This window comes from Cibotium barometz, chromosome 13 (assembly GCF_041138505.1).
Source record: "Cibotium barometz isolate CiBa-2024 chromosome 13, ASM4113850v1, whole genome shotgun sequence".
Classification (NCBI taxonomy): Eukaryota; Viridiplantae; Streptophyta; class Polypodiopsida; order Cyatheales; family Cibotiaceae; genus Cibotium; species Cibotium barometz.
This window is the reverse complement of record NC_141058.1, coordinates 9,050,058-9,072,382: the sequence shown is the minus strand read 5'-3', so window position 1 is coordinate 9,072,382 and position 22,325 is coordinate 9,050,058. Positions and strand designations below refer to the sequence as shown.

The following is a 22,325-nucleotide window of genomic DNA, read 5'->3' as shown; positions in this document are numbered from 1 at the left end:
ATGGTGTGATGTGATGTAAATGGATGAGAATGAGATCTGAAGTGATAGATGTGCATGTGAGTGAATGGATGGATGTGGATAGATGTGAATGTGAATGAATGGATGGATGTGGATGAGATGAGATGAGATGTGGATAGATATGAATGTGAATGAATGGATGGATGTGGATAGATGTAAATGTGAATGGATGGATGGATGTGGATGAATGAGATGAGATGTGAATGGATGTGATGAGATATGGATAGATGTGGATGTGATGTAATGTGGATGGAATGAATGAGATGTGATCTGGATAGATGTGGACGTGATGTAATGTGGATGGAATGAATGAGATGTGATGTGGATAGATGTGGACGTGATGTAATGTGGATGGAATGAATGTGACGTGATATGGATGGAATGAATGTGATGTGATACGGATAGATATGGATGGAATGTATGTGATGTGATCTGGATGCAATGAATGTGATGGATGTGAATGGGTGTGATGAGATATGAATGAATGTGATGAGATGTGAGTGGATGTGATGAGATGTGAATGGGTGTGATGAGATATGAATGGATGTGATGAGATGTGAGTGGATGCGATGAGATGTGAATGGGTGTGATGAGATATGAATGGGTGTGATGAGATATGAATGGATGCGATGAGATGTGAGTGGGTGTGAATGGATATGAATGTGATGTGATGATATCTGAATGGATGTGATATGATGTGAATGTGATGATATGATGAGATGTAAATGGATGTGAATATGATGTGATGAGACGTGAATGGATGAGATGTGAACGGATGTGATGTGATGTGAACGGATGTGATGAGATGTGATGTGAATTGAGGTAGATGTGAATGGATGAGATGTGATGTGAATGGATGTGATGTGCTGTGATGTGGATCGGGGTAGATGTGAATGAATGAGATATATGTGAATGGATGTGATGTGATGTGATGTGGATATGGGTAGATGTGAATGGATGAGATGTGATGAGGATAAATGTGGATAGATGTGATGAGATGTAATATGATGTGATTAGATGAGAATCGATGAAGGGTGATGTGAATGGATGTGATGTGATGTGATGTGGATCGGGGTAGATGTGAATGAATAAGATACATGTGAATGGATGTGATGTGATGTGATGTGGATATGGGTAGATGTGAATGGATGAGATGTGATGAGGATAAATGTGGATAGATATGATGAGATGTAATATGATGTGATTAGATGAGAATCGATGAAGGGTGATGGGAATAGATATGACTGGATGTGGAATAAGTAAAGTGAATTGATTTGGAAGAATGTGGAATAACAAGAAATGATGTGAAACAATGTAGAAAGATGAGAGTTCGTTTAGAAACTGTATTTATGACCTGTTTTTAAATGACTATTTTATGTCAAGAATGCTGGGGAAGCATTTTGACCATCTTGTGAATGAGATCGTGGAGACCTAAGTGATAAAGATGAAAACTGACTGAGAGTCAATGGAGGATGTCTTGCGTAGCAAGGTCGGCCGAGGTCTTGACCAGCCTCGGTTTGATTTAAATAGTGAGCTTCTGGTACGGTGGATGAGGGACCAAGGAAGTGGCCTATGAGTGAAGGACTAGGTGACCTTCAAAGGAGCCTAGAGGGTGCTTACCATATGGTGCTCGGGCTATGGGTCGCCGAAGATACCCACGCGTGCGTCGAGGAAGAAAATGGAACAATGTGTTAGAGTTGTGTTCTAAACTCGGGCATGGATCTGGTTGATTATTCTTGCTGGTCCTCAACGGATGAGTCCATGGCTCTTTTATATGGATATGTTGGTTGATCTTGTTGATCTTCAATGGAGAGCCCATCTGGATTTTCTTATGTGATTATATTGCCAGGTACTATGAGCTAGGAACTATTGAAAAGGCCCCTGCGTGTGAACAAGTGGTGAGCGTTCTGGTTGTTGCCAATGATGCCATAGGTACACCGATGAAGGAATGATTAGAAATTAGAATTCAAGCTGGATATTTTGGAGGATTATGATCAATGATACTATAGTTTCATTAAAAGATTGTTTTAAAGACAGTTGAATCTGTGAAACAGGCAATTTCATATTGGATGTGTAAGTGGTGTGACTATCTTGAAGTTTGCCTGTTTCACAGCTGAATCTGTGAAACAGGCAATTTCATATTGGATGTGTAAGTGGTGTGACTATCTTGAAGTTTGCTTGAAGCGCCGGCTAGGGGGCCTGGGAACTCCCTGGTACGCGGGACAAAACATAACCAAATTTCTAAATGGATCCTATCACTATAGTGGTTGGGGGGTTTGCTAATCCATGGGATTGGATGGGGTTAGGCTAGACTGATGGATCCCTAAAATGAGTCAATTATGTTATGTTATGATAGATGAAGTAAATCCCGGATAGTCTTTGTTTTATGGAAAAGAATCAACGGTTGTGCGTCTTGATGAGAAAAAAAGCGTTGGTCTCTATGATCTAAGTGCAAGTCTCCTCCTTGATCTGACCATGTGACTTACGGGTTTGGTCGGATCAGTTTGGCTAGTTAAGGCTCTTGACTACATTAGAATAAAAATATCCTGGAGGAATCGCCTTCTGGGTTCGGTTTTGGAAGAACCGAGGGATTAGTCTCTTATCCGGATATCCGTGGGCAAGGCCCCGAGTGAGAGGTTCTGCCATGCAAGAAGTGCTACTTCTGCTGCTGCTGCTGGCACCCCGGAATTCGTTGCGCGGAGGGGGCAGGGATCTTTCAGCTAGTATCAGAGTGAATTTGCTAAAGTGGAACAACCGAGAAGCCCAAAATGTCAAAAATTTATGAAGTACCAGTAAAAGATTGTAATTGTGTGATGAAATTTATGTTGGACTGATGGATCCCTAAAATGAGACTCAATTCTGTTATGTTACGATAGATGAAGTAAATCCTGGATAGTCTTTGTTCTATATGGAACAGAATCAACGGATGTGCCTCTTGATGAGGAAAAAGCGTTGGTCTCTATCTATGATCCAAGTGCAAGTCTCTTCCTTGATATGACCATGTGACTTATGGGTTCGGTCGGATCAGTTTGGTTAGTTAAGGCTCTTGACTACGTTAGAATAAAAATATCCTAGAGGAATCGCCTGTTTGCTGGGCGAGGGAAGTTTTTTTGGTTTTGGAAGAACCGAGGGATTAGTCGCTTGTCCGGATATCCGTGGTGGGCGAGGCCCCGAGTGAGAGGTTTTACCCTACGCAAGAAGTGCTACTTCCGCTGCTAGCACCCCGGAATTCGTTGCACAGAGGGGGCATAGATCTTTCAAATCCTATCCATGTGGACTATCAAATTGATGCAAGGTTTCTGATTGATTTCATGGTGGCTTCCAAGTGATTATTAGACTCATGATGAAGGTACCATTGAGAGAAATAAAAATGATTAAAACTAATCACATGATATTAAGATTAATGGCAACATAATGATAGCAAGATAATGAGAAAGTGTAGTCTTCTATTAGATGAGAGCCTCTTATATAGGCATGCGTATCATTAACACAATGACATTAAGCCACGATCTCTTCCTTGATTCTCTAAACCATCTCCTAGATTTGAGAACCCAAATGTGAGCACCCACTTGCCTAGATTTGAGCACTTAAAGATGACCACCCAAGTGCCTAGATTTAAGCATCCACTCGCCTAGTTTTGAGGGCAACCAAGGTCCTCTCCTAACTAGATTCCTCTTCTAACTAAGAAGCCTAAGTGGACCAAACCACCTCCAAACTAAGTTGGCTTTAGACCTTTGAACCATATGTCCATATCCCTAATGTCATATACATGATATTTTGGCGTATTATTTGAACACCCTCCCTCAACAAAATATGCATAGCTACTATGATATCAATGTTAGCTCCAGCTACTATTTACGATGCTAATTATGATGACCATCCAAGAGCAAATAGGTATTACTCATGGTGGTTTTAAAATGCCAATTTATGATTATAGATGCTAGACTTCTAGTTACTAAGGATAGAGGGGTGACCACCACGGGTTGGCTAATTCTAGCTAGTCTAGAAAACTTAGTTGCCTTGAATGTAGTTGGCCCCAGATAAGCCCCCAGATAAGGCCTCTTCTTCTTCAACTTTTTCTTCCTTGCTCGAAGATGTTTCTCATGATGTAGCCCTTGATCTTATTTTTTTCAATGTAAATCTTTGTCTTGTTCTTTTCAATGTAGCTCTTGGTCTTCTTCTTGTCGATGTAGCTATTAGTCCTCTTTGTGTTTGAGTTCATTATGTCTCGAAATCCATGTTAGATTTTGAAGCAATGATAAATCATTTTTTCAATGTGTTCATGAATCCTTACATGATGATGCCCATCCTTTCAAATGATAATGCAATAAATATGCATAAGGGGATCTTATCCTTTTCAATGGCTAGTTTCTTGCCCTTCTACAAGTGATTTATGAGCATGAGCATGATTAATGAATTATATGATACGTACAAGCTCAAAAATCCCATTATTTCAAGCAATGCTTATGCAAATTATTTATACCCTATTTTGGATTAACAAATTGACCACTTAAATTGAAGGGAAAATATGATTTGATGCTTTACATAGGTTTAGCAACACTTGAATGGGCCAAAAAAACTAATGGGCCAAAACGTGTCAATTTGAACCACTAATGGGCCAAAAAACTTCAGATGATTAGTACTAACTATGCAAAAAATACACTAATTTAAGAACAAATGAAGGGAAAAATGAAGGGGATTTTTCAATGTGAAGCCATGGAAAGTTGTAGCAAGTCCCTAATGGCTAAATAAACCCCTCAATTGTTGAAAAACAATGAGAAAATAGGGTTAATTGCTCTATGACCAAAGACTTGTAGACACTGTTTTGATGAGAGCTGAAAACATGGGACTTTTGGAGTGTTGTTTTGAGCAAGTTAGACTTTGAGTGAGCTCAAGATCTTTTAGGTCAATGCAGATCAATCGGTCTACTTGTGATAAGAACCCTCAAACAATTCATTAGTTCAATTAATCAAGGATTAAGAAGGATATTGTCGAAAGAACTCATTGTTGAGTGCCTAGGCTGAGATGAGGTAGATGCAACAGTTTCTACTTGATTTGAGGCCGAGAACGTGTCAGGCATAATCCCTGGGGCTACAAGGAATTAGAGAGATACACCATGAGAGCTCTGATTTATGTGTTTTCCCCAATTCTACAATCTTATGATAAGCTAGAGCTGCTGGTGACGGGCTGCGCGTGATTCATGGATGACTAAGGGGCTACTGTGTTGCAAGCACCTAGGAATTGTGGAGATTCTCCAAGTTGGAGTTCATCAAATGATTGAGCGTGAAGAGAGCATTAAGCAAAAAAAAAATGGATAGCAGTAGGAGAGGAAGAAGAGGAAATGACTATAAGAGATATTAATTCAGTAATTATTAATTAAGTGATTGATTAATGGGCTAGTGGAGATATCAAGTGTTGAGAGGATCCTTAATCAAATTAATCAAGATATTTTCTCTTACTTATGAATATTAGCTAGTTGATGATGAAATATAGGAAATTCAAGTATTAGAAGTGTGGTGGATTTGATTTTTTATATCCTAAGATAGAGAGGAGTGTCTAGCATTGTGACACATGGCTCACATGTATGAGCCTACTCTTTTTATATGTGTGCGATCTATTGTTGTATGGTGTGAGAGAGATCACCACTTAGGTTCATGAGAGTTATCTAGTTTGTTTGGGTGCCACACATTATGTCTATTCTCTCTCTCTCTCTCCCTCCTCACTTCATTGCTTGGTTTATGAGTTGATGTGTGTGTGCAAGAGCTTGTGAGCTCTAGTTCTCCCTCATCTCATAATTTTAACTTGGTATCAAAGCAAGGTTTAGCTAAGCCTAGGTTATTTATGGTTGGTATTTACCTTATGTTTTTTCTTAGTGTTTTAAGAGGGAAAAAATGGCACACTCATTATCATGTGAAGGCTAAATCATGTGGAATGTTGAGAAGAAGGCGGAGTTACCGTTATCAACAATCTCAAGGAGTTACTACTCGAAATAATATTCGTATGGTTATAAGTTAATATTGGTTATTGAAATGTTTTAAGTAATTGCTCATGGATTGGGGCACATATCAAGAGTGTTCTTGGACAGAAGAATCACAATATTGCTGCAAATAGAGTGCTAGTTGAAGGTTGAGCATGTGTGGTGCTTTCCATAAGGAAGCACATGGTGTTGTACAATAGGGTGCAATTGAAAGCTTGGACAACAAGCTTTGTATACGAGATATGGTCTCTCCAACTAGCAAGAAGAAATCAAAGAATGGATGGCTAGTGGCCTTGGATTAGACCCCAAAGGTAAATTTGTGAACCCACAACAAGGGAGGAGGTAGTTTGGAAAATTGCAACAGAGAGAAGGCTTTGTATGAGAGATATGGTCTCTCCAACTAGCAAGAAGACAACAAAGAATGGATGGCTACTGGCCTTGGATCAGACCCCAAAGGTAAATTTGTGAACCCTCCACAAGGGCAGAGGCAGTTTGGAAAATTGCAACAGAGAGAAAGCTTTGGAAAGTCTTGGCAAGGTTAATGAGAAGAAGAATACTATTAGTGGTTGACACCATCCACTATGGGGTAGCTCGACAACCTAGAGAAATATACTAAAGCATCAATAACAGAAGAAGTGCGCAGACCAGAAGCAGAAGCCTGGCGCTTTTGTGAAGAGATTAGCATGGTGATGAACCGTAAACCTAAAGAGACATTCGAGTGTGCAACAGAGGTAACTCAGAGAAAGAAGAAGGAAACCAGTTCCACATCGTGAGCACCAAGGAGAAGCCAAAGGAGGCAGTAACCATTTGAGGCAACAAATGCAAGCACAACTCGGAAATAGGAGGCCTTGACCTCAACTAAAGTAGCATTAGAGCAAGAAGACTTTGGCGCGACAAGATGAGGAGAGAGTAAACCAGTTTGAGCAGCGCATCATCAACAGCTCACGATGGATGATGGGGATGGATCTCTGGATGACACAGAGAGATTGATGTAGAAAAAAGCAGAGTAGTGCCATCGTGCTCAAAAGTAGCACGTCTACAACTCATTTATCTTTTTGAAGATAAGGGTTAACATCTTAAGGTGCATTTGATAGGGTCAAGGTTATCAATCATTTGTCTAGTGTGACGAAACCTAAGCATAAGCCCCTATTCACATGGATGCCTCAAATCTCTTGTAAAAACTTATAAATTCCAACCACACACATCGTAAGATGCAAGTATACCACAATCGTGTTCACATGGTGCACTCGATTTCAATGCAGAAGAAGTTTATTGAATGCCGTTAAGTGCAATCATACACGCACCCGCATATAGATACGAATTCCCATGGATTTGTTTGAGCATGACACGTTTGATCATGATATGCTAGATGTTTTTTATGATACTTATGATGCACAAAAGCAATGAGGTGATGTTGCAAACATCTAGGATGAATATGTATGTATATGATGGTGGTCGTTATGACGACCCAATTTGGCTTGATGATGATAATTGCATTAATGATGATACACATGGATATGTAGCATGGGATTGACCAAGGAATAAGCCTTGAAGATTCACCTTCGGAAGCCTCTCAAAAAGTTGAAGGAAAACGGCATGCAAATTGATTAGGAGATCATCACGGATGGTGAAATAAAAATCATTAAGGACTATGAAATTTTGTATGATGAAATTGACACAAATGTGATGTAGTATGATGCATGTGATAGTATGGTTTGCAATGATATGTATTTTGATGCTTTGGATAAGCAAGAGAAATTAATGTATGAAATAAAAATCATTAAGGGCTATGAAATTTTGTATGATGAAATTGACACAAATGTGATGTAGGATGATGCATGTGATAATATGGTTTGCAACTGATATGTGTTTTGATTCTTTGGATAAGCAAGAGAAATTAATGTATGATGTATGTGATGGCGATGGATCATGTGATGGCAAGAAGCATTACATATATATAGCATTCATAAGTTAAAGCATGAGCTTGTCTTTAAGCTCATTGGATTGAGTATAGGCATGTGTACTCAACAGGTTCTAGTTTTGGAAACCTAGTAGCAATTCATGGTGTAGGCATGTACACCGAGTTTGGACGAAGACCCATGAAGGGGGGAATACCCTCAATGGTGAAATTTGTGAGATCTACATCGACATTGCTACATCCTACCCCCACATGATTAATGTATCTTGGTAATTTCACTTGACTCAATGGTGATGTTTGCTCACATCGCCATCTACATTGGCTACATCCTACTCCCACATGATTAATGTATCTTGGTAATTTCACTTCATGCTCTATAAAAGAGCAATGGTTCACATATACCACATCATTTCCACACTGCGTGAGTTTGAGAGATTAGGAATAGGTGAAGGGGGACAACTAGCTTTCAATAATAAGAAATACTTGTATTTTAGGGGGGGTGTTGAAATATAGGAAATCCAAGTATTAAAAGTGTGGTGGTTTTGACACATGGTTGGACACATGGCTCACATGTATGAGCCTAACCTTTGTATATAGATGTGCTATCTATTGTTGTATGGTGTAAGAGAGCTCACCACTTGGGTGAAAGTTACCCAGTTTGTTTGGGTGCCACACATTGTGTCTACTGTCTCTCTCTCCCTCATCACTCCATTGTTGGGTTCATGGTTTAATTCATGTGTGTGTACAAGAGCTTGTGAGCTTAGTTTTCCCTCATCTCATAGGACACTTGTTCAAATTTAATCCTCGCATATAGTTTATCGTGTGGGTATGTCAATAAGGCCACACAAAGTTTATAGTCTTATTGTGTGAATGATTTTCAATACTTTCTTACATGGGTAGCATTTCTTACATGGGTGAGATTTACATTTACTATATTTTCCCTCTAACATCAAACACAAATTAGGAGGGGCGTTCTTATGCCATGATGTAATACTTTTTCATACATGGGTAAGATTTACATTTAGTATATTTTCCCTTCAACCTTAAAACACAAAGTAAGAGGGGCATGTCTATGCCATGATGTATAATTGGTTGATATTAAACAAGGAGGGCATGTTTTTGAAAGAGTCACAAAAGTTGTGCTAGGAACATAAATATCTCAATGGTAATATTTTGAAAGATGGAAGATGGTGCTTGTAAGGTGATGTAAGACATCATCCAATGATGGTTTAAAAAGGTACTCACTAGATAAGAAGAAAGCCATGGTATGGCAAGCATGAAAGATGTTGAGGGAGATTGTAGCTAATAGTGATGATGCATGTTGAGACGGGGAAGAAATGTTGGTGAATGTTGTGGGAGGGGCACAAGGTAGCTTCGATCGATGTTGTTTTGGTGTTGAAGGTAAATGCATATACTATGGGAGGGGCACAAGGTAGCTTTAATCGATGTTTCGAGGATCGTGTAGTTGGTTTACTCTTTCGAGGAGTTCAATGGGCACTAACCAACTTTCTATTAAGAGTGGTGGTGGTGGTGCATCCCCCCCCCCCCCCCCCCCCACACACACACACACACACAAAAGACAAGCTAACCCAAGCTTTCATGTGGAGAATTAAAGTAAGGAAAAGGGCTTTCACGTGAACTCCAAAGAAAAAATAATTAGTTAAGAGAAGGTTAGTCTCTTATAATAAAGGCAAAGGGGGTCAGCCTTTGGAGAAGCCCACTCGCACCAATTTCCGGAAAGGGGAGATGGGACGTGTTCAGACGACGGAATACGGGCGTGTTGGGCCTGCATTGCATTCACACCTGGCCCTTTCCAGGTCATGTTCTGTCTCACTGTACAATCAAAGGGGAACCCCCCCCCCCCCCCCCCCCCCCCACCAAAAAAACCACAGAACACTGAGAGCGCTCCATTTTCTGATGTCCTTAATGCCTGCTCACACCAACCGCTCGTTCCCATACAGCTTAGCATTCTACCGTCTACGCTTGCTTTTATCTCGGAAGACCCAGATCTGATTAGCGTAAAATGAAGCTGATTAGAAAGCCCTTCTGACCTAATCTCAGCTGTCCCGTCAGAAACAGTGACTAACCTTTTCCGGAGAGGCTAATATCTTAAGGAATGCTCGCTTAGTGCATAATAATCTATTCGATTTTCTCTTAAGCAAATCTCCCACAGTTCAGAATTTGCAGCATTGTCAATTTTCGCTTAAGCAAAGCTCGCACAGTGCAGAATTTGCAGCAAAAATGATGAGCCCATCTCTTATAAGTAGACCTTCTTTGAGTCAGGTCCACGAGACCACCATGGAGGATTTGTCCAAATTCTTGCAGGACACCAGCAGAACAATAGAGTGGATTTTGGGTAGGCTGAAAGGACCTGAGGTTTCTGATGCTAGGACCTGTTTGTCCATAGGAATGCCCACAGTGACTCGCAGCATGTTGCCCAACATCAGGCATGCCCCTCCTGTAGAGAACCATGTTCTGCAAAGAAATGTGTTGGTGGGCGGTTTCACTCCCAGCCCATTTCAGCACGATGTTGGCAGGACCAACCACCATCACCATGACTCCACCAGCTTTGGCCCAGTGCAGCGCAGTTTTACACCGCAACACCCTGAGAAGGCCAGCCATGGGATGTCCATGGACCCACTTGCCTTTCGAGACACCACCGCCCGCGATGACAACCCATTTGATGAGGATGCTCTGAGAGCTTTCCTTGAAGAGATCCAGAAGACGATACACGACTGGTCTGCTCGACATAAAGTTCTTTTGCATGGCAAGGTCTCCATGGCCACAAGAGATGTCACACATGATGCTGTTGTGGGGAGCTCTTCCATATTCTCTCCTAATGATGGGCACATGGGTCCCCCTCCCCCTCAATGCCATAAAAAAGATCAGTGTCAACCTGTGAGTAACCCAGCTCTGGTGGGCCTCACAAACCCAAGAGAAAAGGAAGTTCCTGATGGATCCCATCGTCATAGTGAAAAAGAAGAAGCAGAGGGGGCTTGCCTTGTTCAGCCCCAACAGGGAGAGGAAGTGGGGGACTGCCTGTTTCTAGCTGATCAGACCAAGTCATCAACAGAAGCACCCCTGGATGAGGTTGTGGAACATGTCGCAAGCCAGCTGCTTCAGATTGATGATGAGGCACCTCACCCACAACACCCACAGCAGATGCCCCATGTACAGGACCCATCTAAGAAAGAAGAGGCAGCTCAGTCACCCCCAGCGGCGAAGCTCCAGGGCAAACAGAGTTCCCTTCAGAGCAACCCTCAAGCTGCTGATACGACTCCAAAAGATAGCACACCCATAGCTGGCAGTTTTGTTACACCTATCAAGGTGGATCAAACAGAGTCTCAGATGCCACTGAGTAATTGGATGCCCATTAAGGACTTGTGGATGCCTCCTGCTGCTGCTGCAAAGGATCCTGGCAATTTGTCCAGTGAGATGAAAACTCAAACCTACCGCCGTACAGTGGAAATAGTAAGCTCACCTGATTGGCTTCCTGAGGGCTGGGTTACAGAGCTGAAGACTCGAGGCAGTGGTAACAGTGCAGGCTCCAAAGATAAGGTGAGTATCCTCCTCTAATAGCATGTATATCTAGGTATTTACATCAGATATAGGAGTGTCAGTTATGATCATCATGCATGTATGCATGTTGGATTACTGCACATTGTATGTATGCACGCTATACTGGTGCATATTGTATGCATACCTTCACATGCATGCACATAGTGTACATACCTATACCTGCATGCTTGCAGCTGCACTTGCAGGTTGAACGTGCAGATACCCCTTTGGGCTGCCTCTATACCCATGAGGGCTTGAGCGTGTTATTTCATCCTCATGTGTGAGACATGGTTTTTGTGAAGTGCAGTGCTGATGGAGTATGTTGATGAACATTTGACATGTGACTGTGTATGGTGTTTGTGCAGTACTATGTTGATCCGGTTTCAAAACGCCGGTTTCGGTCAAGGAAGGAGGTTTTCTGTTTCTTAGAAACCGGCAAACTGAATAGGCACAGGAAAAGGTCCGACATGAGCCCAATTAGGCTTCTCGGACCGGAGCTTCCGCCTTCTCCTCCAAAGCGAGCCAGTAAAAAAGCCAAAACCAAACAGAATAGTACTCCTAACACAGCAGGCCACCCTCCTCCAATTGCCCCATCTATTGCAGCACCTGCCGGGCTCTTGGGCAATATGTTCGTGCCTTTCAGGACAGGCCAACCATCAGATTGGTTAGTATACGAGAGCTTGGCTAGCTTACCATTCCCAATGTTCAATCCCTTCCGTTATGCAGATTTCAATGCCAACAAATCAAGTGGCAGCAAGGGCCCACATCCGCCCATGAGACCATGGTTCTTCACTGGCCCAGAGGCTTCTTGGAGGCCTTCTTTGGACCGAAGCAGTCTGGGCAAGCCAGGTGACAAGGGCAGTGATTATCATGGCCTGTTCTCTGTGCCGCCAACTTATGCCCCGGAGGCAGTGCCGAAGCAATCTGCTGGTGGTGGCAGGAAGTCCTCTAAGAGAAGTTCTGGTGGAGCAATGTAACCTCAGCTCACAGTGAGCATGTATGTTATCTTTCAAACACTGCAAAACATCTTACGTGCACTGTCTCTAATGAGCAGACAACCCTGTACATGAAGATTAGCTGGCTCTACCTTAAATGGACATGATTAGTTAGTGCTTTTTTTGCCATCCCCAAAGAAGTTTGTTCCCTGATATTCTTACAGAGCTCTATAATCTGCTTCTATCTTGAGAAGAGGATTGAAAGATCTTACCTCGTTTTTGTTATCTCTTCTCCATGTGGGAATGTGTAGGTATCATCTGTTGAACACTATCAATACTAAGTAGGGTGCAGAGATGAGCATGTAAATTGTGATCTTGCCTTCCTAAGGTAGATGGTGAATGCATCTTACTGTTGTGTCTTTTCCTTTGTGTCCCGCACAAAGCCTTGTCATGTTGATGCTCTAGAAAAGCATGAGCAGTGTTATGTTTCTATGTGACCTGTTTACAAAGGCTTCTCAAGTTGGTGGGTTAGAAAAGCATGGAGCAATCTTGTTCAATAAGCAAATTTTTGTATTAAGCAATGCATGTCACGTAGGCTGTAACGCCTGTGACCGACGGTAGACCGGATGGCCATATCCGGGGTTCAGTGGGAGAGGACGCCCATGCGGAGTCATGGGCGGCCAGGCTAGTGTGGACGGCAGGCCACACACTATATAGCCTGGGGGATGAGGGGCAATCCTCATTCTTCCTCTATGGCTGGGTGGTGAGCCAGAGGCCGTCCCCTCTTGTGGTAACGCCCGTAGCGGCGTTACGGGAATGTAACACATGTAGGCTGTAACGCCTGTGACCAACGGTGGCAGACCAGATGGCCATATCCGGGGTTCAGTGGGAGAGGACGCCCATGCGGAGTCATGGGCGGCCAGGCTAGTGTGGACGGCAGGCCACACACTATATAGCCTGGGGGATGAGGGGCAATCCTCATTCTTCCTCTATGGCTGGGTGGTGAGCCAGAGGCCGTCCCCTCTTGTGGTAACGCCCGTAGCGGCGTCCAACAACAATGCAGCATCATTCCTTACTTGAAGAATGCATTTATGAAAGTTTTGGTCTTTGTGGGAGCTTGAAGTAACTACTCTTATGGATTTGATCTTCGATGTTTTAGAAAAAGTAGGTGCAAATAACTACTCAAGAATCTTGATTATGTGAGCCCTACAGAATGGAAAGTCTAGTAGAAGGGACTTCTGAAAATGTTTGTTCTTAGTAAAAATTTTGTAACCGATATCAGTGGCTCTGAATTGTGGAAATGTATATGGCATGCTTTCGAACTCAAGCATACTTCGGTTGGGGCATGGAGTGTAGGTAATCCTTGGCCAATGCGGGACCGCCCTTCTGGCACTGGCAGAATTTGTGGACTGGGCTGCCCCTCCAGTCCACTGCCCCCCTTTAAAAGTCAGGGATAAACCAGGCACTCAAGCACCACCCATCCCTCCCAGCTTTTACATGTAGAGGATGGACTGCCAACATGGAGGACGGTTTGGTGCTATGTAATGGGGCTGCTACTATCACAAAAAAGTGCAAGCCACTGGGGAAATATCTGGGATTCAATGCAGATAATTGGATGGAATAGCATGTGCAAAAGAGACAGTAATGGTGATCAAAACTTGACAATGCAAAGGCAACATGCATGAGCCCCTGGAAGAAGATGGCTTTCAAGCCTTGGGCTTTGAATGGCATAGGGAATGGATGTTGGGACGCCATTCCAGCAGGTGGCTGCCGGGAGGGTCATGTGGGAAATGTGTGGACTCCTTTTCATTCTCGGTCGTCATGTGTATGCAAAGTGGAATCGGTATGCATGCAGCTGGAACACAGGGGACAATGGCCACATAAGCATTCTTTCTTGTTACCCACAGGCGGAGAATGCGGTCAACTGGCGACCATGATGGAGGAGTGCTCCTTAAAAACATTCAACCAATCAAAATAAAGACAACTCCTCAATCTGCCCACCAAAATGTTTACTACATGTCGGTTTTATAACTAAAATATATAATAAATAAATTCTTAAAATAAGGGTAATGAAAAATCTTAGGCATTTTTTAATAAATTCTAGCCGGTAAAAATACACTATGTTGACCTTTTTTTCGAGCACTGAAATGGAGATCAGGGAAAGCATGACCAAAAAGCAAGACTTAGGGCCATCCTCCCGCGGCTGGACACGTCCACTGCTGAATGTAGTACACACCCAGTGGTATCCTGCATAAATGTGTTCTGACGCATTGTCAAGGTTGCCAATATGCATTTGACACATCAGCTAAATGCCCCTTTCCTTATCTCGCCTAAACTGATCAGAATGAATAATCAACGGGCATCGACGGTTGCAATGTTTACAAATCTGTGGCGATATATGCTTGCTTCAGCCTTCAATCGTTTGAATGGTGCCTTTGTTGAAGATTTGATGAGGGGGTTCAAAATGATTAAATGCCTTAACCATGTGCATGCACTATAGTGCAAAAACGTACTGAGAAGTATGTGACACAGATGTTGGTAGGGATACTGCCTGAATAGTTGAAGCCCTTGTACTTGTTCTCAGCCCTACAGATTGCGAGCCACCATGCAGCCCTTCAACGTGTATGCACAGTCGCCCATCTCCTTCAGCGTTCCCTCGCCTATGCATGCCACACCAGCAACCTTCAGCTCGCACAAGGAAAAACAAACGCAAACCTTGAAGAAACACAAGACCTTCCGCTATGCTTGCATCTTCAACAAGCAAAACGTGGGCTCCATAGCTCCATATCTGCTTGACTCAAGACATGACCATCATGCCTATGCAAAGAGAGAGAGAGAGAGAGAGAGAGAGAGGAACCGAGCCTTCTCCAACCCGACACTCCTGCAACTAAGATTCTGTGTAGTTACTGCGGCATGAACCATGCAAGCGTGTGTGTGAATGTTATAGGTGTAGTTTCACCCAAGTTTGTATATACGTGTGTATTTGAGTGCATGTGTGTATATTTATGTAAACGTATGAATGCGTAGTTTCACCCAAGTTTGTATATACTTGTGTATTTGAGTGCATGTGTGTATATTTATGTAAACGTATGAATGTGTACGTGTCCGTGTCCGTGTTCGTGTCCGTGCATGTGTCTATGTGCAGATAAAGATGACATGAAGAAAAAGCCTTAGAGATCCCTGAGCACTGGCAGGGGAGGTCTATGAGCAGTAGGGTTCGCAGATCTGAGGTCTCGTTTTCTTCATTTCCTCTCTGTAATTCGACAAACGTATCACAAGCTCTCTGACAGAGGCTCTTTCCCTTTCCCCCCTCCCCCTTTGGGGAAGGAGGAGTAGGTATGGCTCTGCAAGAGGTGCTGAGGGATGGTATCGTACACAGCATTCAGATCCCAAGTTCTCCTGAGAAAGCTCAGGGATTCAGCTCCATTGCCTCTGCTTCTTTTGCCCCCAACCCCCTGTTTCAGACTGTGCCCTTCCTTCAACATGACGCCCTGCTCAATGGTGGCCCTTTGCCAACAGCTATTCAACAAGGTGCTGCCATACAGAGGCCCATGCCTTTGTCCTATTATGCAACGATGGCCAGTCTCCCTCCGGCGGGCCAGTGTGGTGAGCATAGGGGGTTTCTTTCAAAATGCTGCTCAGACACCGCCTCAACCTCTCGACATGACATTGATGTCACTGCATGCACAAGGTATCTCCTCACAGAGTCATCGTCCTCTTTTCGCTCCCAATTTTTTGCATTTACAGAATCATGCTTTAGAAAATTCTTTTGGTAACCCTGAGACTATTCCTCAGAGAGAGAAGGGAAAGGTATCGAAAATCCCAACCAACAGTTCATTCCCAATCCTTCCCCTTTATTTGAGAATAGAGATCCAGAAGGCCTCAGAACTACTGAAGAAGATTTAGAGGAGATAGTAGGAATGGGTAGTAAAGAGGAGGGTGTCACCATACCTGTTAGTGAGCTTGAGCTCTGGCATACTCAATTACAGGAAAGGGTCGTCATAGGTCTGTGTCATGGAGTGAGACCTTCTTTAGAGACTTTAAAGTCTCTAAAGAAGTGAGACCTTCTTTACAGGAAAGGGTCGTCATAGGTCTGTGTCATGGAGTGAGACCTTCTTTAGAGACTTTAAAGTCTCTAAAGAAGTGAGACCTTCTTTACAGGAAAGGGTCGTCATAGGTCTGTGTCATGGAGTGAGACCTTCTTTACAGGAAAGGGTCGTCATAGGTCTATGTCATGGAGTGAGACCTTCTTTAGAGACTTTAAACTCTTGGATTTCTCAGCAATGGGAGAACAAGAATATCAAAGTGCTTCAGGTGCAATACCTACCCAACAACTACTGTCTGTTTTTTTTTAGAACTCTACTGCTGCTCCGCAGATTGTTAGTCATGGGCAATGGCTAATAAGAAATACTCCCCTTTCTGTTTTTAATTGGTTTCCTGGTTTTAACCCAAAAGGTCCTAGACCTACAAAGGTACCTGTTTGGGTAGACTTCCCAGATCTCCCCATAGACCTTTATCCCTGGTTGAAAAACATAGGAGCTTATGTGGGCAAAGTGCTTGGACAGAGGGCCAGAGGAGGGATCAACCCTAAATGGGATCCCCAACTCCTAATAGAAGTGGATGTTAGCTCTGATCTGAAAACTTCTGTTCCTTAAAAGACTCCTCAGGTAAATCTCTTCATCTTCAAAGAGTTCTCTACAAAAATTTACCCAATGCATGCTTCCAATGTATGAAACAAGGTCATTTCATAAAAGACTACCCTGATTTAAAGCCTCCTTCCCCCTAGAAATTTCCTGTCCAAAACAAAACTGATGATTTTCAGCCAGTCAGCAAAAAAAAAAAGCTTCTATCAAAGCTAATAATAAGGGAACAAAGCCCTCTACCTCCAGGAACACGAATACATATAGCCCCCTATTGGAAAATGTTTTTGATCCTTTCAATTATGATTTAATTGCTTCTCCTAAATGTAACACAGAGAAGGTCCATGAAGAAGTAAAAGTCCCAGATCAGGAAGAGAAGAAGACTTCAAAGGAAACATTTGCTAATCTAAAACACCAGGAAGCTGGGGGTCCTCAACCTGACCCTTCAGCCAAAAAGCCCCCTCAAAGCCCCATGGATAGGACCAGGGGCATGTCTTCAGACTCCTCTTCAGATTCAGAGGGTGATTCAATTCCCAACACACAAGGCTCTCAAGCACCCCTCCAAGATGATATCATCTTTGCTGCTCAACTAGAAGATCAAGACAAGATTCTAAAAGAGATGGACAGCCCAAGGGATAGCCCATCTGTTGACATCCTCATGACTCAGGCTGAGGAGGAGAGCCTTCCTTCAGCAACCTCATCTAAATCCAAAAGGAAGAAGGAACCTTCCAAAGATCCCACAAGGCTATCTGTCTCTCTGGCTAAACCCTCTAAAAGCAGTAAAAAATGAAGACACCTCCATTCAGAGGCTACACTTTGAACTACAAAGGGCTAACAGATCCCATCAGGGCCCATATCATAAAAAATTGGTTAAAAGACTCGAACTCTAAGCCTGACTTCATGTCTACAGGAACTGAAAGTGTTTGGTCAGTCTCTTCTTTCTAACCTCTTGAGAATTGGTGCTCGTTATAAATGGTATCACACTAATCATCAAAGTGGTAAAGGTGGGGATGCTATAGGAATAGCAGAGAAACATAGCAATCTTGTTACTAATGTTCATAAAGCTTCCAATGACAGCTGGATTGCAATAACATTAGATAGCCCTTTTAATTTCACTGTGGTTTCAATATATGCTTCCAACTCTTTGACTGACAAGGCTTCAACTTGGGATGAATTGTCAAAACTACCTAACCCATGCATATTTGCAGGAGATTTTAACAAGGTTGAAATTTTGGAAGACAGATGGAATAAGTTGGGGCAAACAATCAATGGCAGTGAGAAGCAAGCATGGGACAAAATGCTTTTTCAGCTTAACATGTTGGATGTTTCTCAAAATACTAGTTTCACATGGTCAAACAAGCAGCAAGGCAATTGTTTCAGGGCAACCAAGCTAGACAGGTTTTACATGAATGCTGATCTTCTGCAGGAATACTGGCAGGTAAATTGTCAGAAGGATTGCTCTCTTTTGCTCTCTAATCATTTCCCTGTTACTATTGAGTTGCACAAAGATGAATGCTCATATAAGGCATGCTGGCCACATATGGATCAGTCTCTTCTGTCTATTGGTACTGTTCAGCAAAAGTAAAAGAAGCCTTTGCTTGTTCTTTTGGTATGTATGCATCTGCTTTCAAAGCCTGGGACCAAGCTATTAAGGAAACTCAAAAAATCCTAACAAATTTTAAGAACAAAGCTAGAGAGATTAGGACATGCAGAAGGATGATGATATCATCTCAAATCTCTGACCTAGAGTCTAAAAATGATCCTAGTAGTCCTCCTTCCTTCGCTCTATTGGAACTTAAAAATAAGCTCATACGGGAAGAACTTCTAGCTGCTAAGGCCTCCCTGCTTTGGACTAGAGAATTTTGGGCTAGAAAACTTGATAAACCTAATAAAGACATGTTTAATTTGCTGAGAAAAAAGAAAATTAGGGATTTCATTCCCTTTCTGAAAGATTCTTCTGGCAGACTTGTGAGCTCTCATAAAGATAATCTAAAAGTGGTTGAGGACTTCTATTCTGGCATTTTTTCTTCTCCCCCTCAAAGAGGGGCTGATCAGACTCAGGCAAGGGCTCTTATTGCATTGAAAAGGAAGAAATTGCTTCCTCTCTCTCTTGCTAAAATATTGGATCAGCCCCTTACAGAGGGGGAGTTGAGAGACACTATCTCCTCTTTGAAAGTTGGTAAATCACCTGGTCTTGATGGATTGCCCAATGAGTTCTTTCAGGTTTATCAAGAATTTCTTATCCCTCATCTTCTTAAAGTCTAGCAGGAGGCCTTAAAGCTAGGAGCCCTCCCTACTTCTGTTAACACTGCTGTGGTTAAACTGATACATAAAAGGGAGGAAAAGGAGGACCTAGGTAACTGGAGACCAATAACTTGTCTGACTTCTGCATATAAAATCTTCTCTCTCTCTCTAGCTAGAAGGATCAGTCCTATTATGAAAGACATTATCCTGTGAGACTGAGCCAAAAGGTAGATTTATTCTTGATGCAATTATCAGTTTGTGGGAAGCAACTGAGCAGGCAGATGAAACTGATCAAGATTGATTATGACAAGGCTTATGACAGGATGGAATGGGACTTCATCTTTCAGTCCTTACACGATGTTGGTTTTGGGAAACTCTTCATAAAATTCATTTCACTTCTATTTGGTAATGCACATGCAAGAATTGCTTTGAATGGGAAACTCACTGATGCTTTTCCTCTTAGGAAATCTATCAGACAGGGTTGTCCTATTGCTCCTCTGTTATATGCTATTTGCTCAGATGCATTGGGATGGCTTGTACAAGATGCCATGGCACAAGGTAAGATCACAGGCATAAAAATCCCAGGGGCTTGCAAGGACCTATGTATACATCAGTTTGCTGATGACACAAATGCTCTGATGAAGAATGATGTTCAGTCTGTAGAAACTTTTTGGCAATGTCTTGATATTTTCTTTCTGGCTAGTGGGTCTTAATCATGTCAAAACTAGTTTTTATGCCTCAGATGGTGATGTCCCACAGATTATTTTATCAGCTGGCTGCTGGCAAAAAATAGAACCTGGACAGATCTTTAGACTGCTGGGCATTCCTATGGGCTTCAGAGTCACCCTTAATCAGAGATGGGACTGGGTAATTAATAAATTGAGGCACAAGATGTTCAAGTGGCAAAAGCATCAAACCTCACTGTCCTCTAGGTCTTTTGTGCTTAATCATTATTTGATGTCTTCTCTTATTTATTTCCTTTCTTGTTGGCAACCTGCTAAATATCAGATTAAAAAAGCATTTGCAATGTTCAGATCATTTTTGTGGGGTGGTGATCTTGACCATCCCAGAATACCAAAAGTCAGCTGGGTCACTTGCTGTCATCAGCCTAAGATAAAAGGGGGGCTAGGTTTGCTCAACTTGGATAGGATAGCAACCAAAATGGCCAGCAAATGGATTAAAAGGGCAGTAGATTCAGATGACTTTTGGGCACTTCTTTTAAAGAGATATATTCACAAGTTCAAGCTAAAATCCTACAAAGCTTGGACCAACTTGACACTAAGAGATTTGCTTCTCTCACTTGCTCCTTTTGTCCCTGTTGGCTCCAAGCTAACTTGCAGATTTTGGAATGCCTGCATAGAGGTGAAGTCCAACTGGGTACTTACAAAGGATCTGAAGACTAACCCTCATTTTTTCTTGAATGTCTCTCCATGGTTTGGTTTTTTTGCAGTTCAGTGTAAACTCCCTCTGAAAAGGAAAGCTCACAAGTGTTATAAAGCTGGAATACTCTCCTAGGGATGCTTCTTCAAGAATTAGAGAATCAAGGAAGCTGGAATACTCTCCTAGGGATGCTTCTTCAAGAATCAGAGAATCAAGGAAGCTGGAATACTCTCCTAGGGATGCTTCTTCAAGAATCAGAGAATCAAGGAAGCTCTTGATCTTCAGCTAGACTTCAACATTAGTCTTGCTGATGCTAATGGTGCATAGAAAGATTGCAGAAAGTGCTGAGCAGGTTCCATATACCTCCCAGAGTTTCTCAGACCAAAAGTACTACAAGCATGGTTGCTCAAGCAATCTTCTCTCAATTTCAGGTCAAAGGTGGAGTGTGTGAAGATTTAAAGAGAAAACTTAACCAGAAATGGAGGGTCAATTGGAGCTCCAGACAGTGGACATATAGATTTAAATGTTTGTGGGAATTTCCAGTTTCCAGCAAACATAGCTTCTTGTTGTGGAGCATTATACATCATGGAGTTTGGAGTGGCTCCAAGGCTCTCAAGTGTGGGATAGGGGATGGAAAATGTGTAAGATGATGTAAAGGTCCAATAGAAGATATCTTTCATCTGTTCTTCAACTGCAAAGAGAATGAACAGGTAATTCAGCTTTTACAGTAGTAGGCAGTTCAGCCTAAAGGTGCATACAAAATAGGAATTCAGGAGTTTCTGTGCTGGGTAACTGCAAGCATCTTGACATTCCCCTTTGGAACATTTGGAGGGGTGTTGCCATGTGGTTCATATGGCACAATAGGAATGGAAGTTTATTTGATGGAAACCTCTTTCCTCTCCAACTGTTGAAGTCTGACTTGAAGATTTCAGGAGAGCTGTTGTGTTTGAAAATGAAAGAAGCTCAGGACCCCTTGGCTACCCAATCTCAGCTTTAGAAAAATACCAGATGGCAAAAATGGAGTTCCATCCTTTCATTGTTCTACTCAAGAACTAGGCTCAAGATGTGTCTCAATATGCTTATGTTGTAATCTCTTTTGTCTGTTGAGGCTGTCCCTCCCTCTTCCTGAGGGACCATTGTAGCTGGTTCAGTTTTCTCTTTAATTCAATTACACTTTCTCAAAAAAAAACTCTCTCAGATAAATGTATATCTATGTGTCTCTCTCTCACATGTATCCTCTCTATGTGTCAGTCACGTGCACACACTCTCACACAGGTACACATGCATTCTCTCTCTTTTCACACACGTCTTGCGTACACACATTAAGCCACATAGAAACTCCCTCTCTCTTCCCCCCCTCTCTCTCTCTCTCTCTCACACACACATACGTGTGCATGCACACACACCCTCCTCACACGTGTGATTGTGTGTACGTGTACGTATGTGTATGTGAATGTGTTTATATATAATCATCTTAATATAATATTATTATATATTTATTATATGTATATTGATTTATATATCATTACTATATTATATTTATTATATATTTTCTATTTTTAAAACTATTATATTAATATCATAAACAAATATATATATATATATATATATATAATTATATTATATTATTATATATTTTTATTTTATTATTTTAT

At 42.1% G+C, this 22,325-nt stretch overlaps 1 protein-coding gene across 1 annotated transcript; it reads left to right on the top strand.

Moving 5' to 3' along the window:
* Positions 1–7,908: 7,908 nt before the first annotated feature.
* Positions 7,909–12,824, top strand: LOC147632333 (uncharacterized). The gene is made up of 2 exons (XM_086807157.1): positions 7,909–11,471; positions 11,837–12,824. Exons 1-2 carry the CDS (start codon positions 10,155–10,157, stop codon positions 12,446–12,448), a joined length of 1,929 nt encoding a protein of 642 aa, XP_086663283.1. The 5' UTR covers positions 7,909–10,154; the 3' UTR covers positions 12,449–12,824.
* Positions 12,825–22,325: the final 9,501 nt, after the last annotated feature.

Excerpts from the sequence above, each read along its gene's own strand:
- LOC147632333 (XM_086807157.1), top strand. The coding sequence starts at position 10,155 with ATGATGAGCCCATCTCTTATAAGTAGACCTTCTTTGAGTCAGGTCCAC. Across the intron at positions 11,472-11,836 it reads GTGCAGGCTCCAAAGATAAG|TACTATGTTGATCCGGTTTC; the intron begins GTGAGTATCCTC and ends GTGTTTGTGCAG.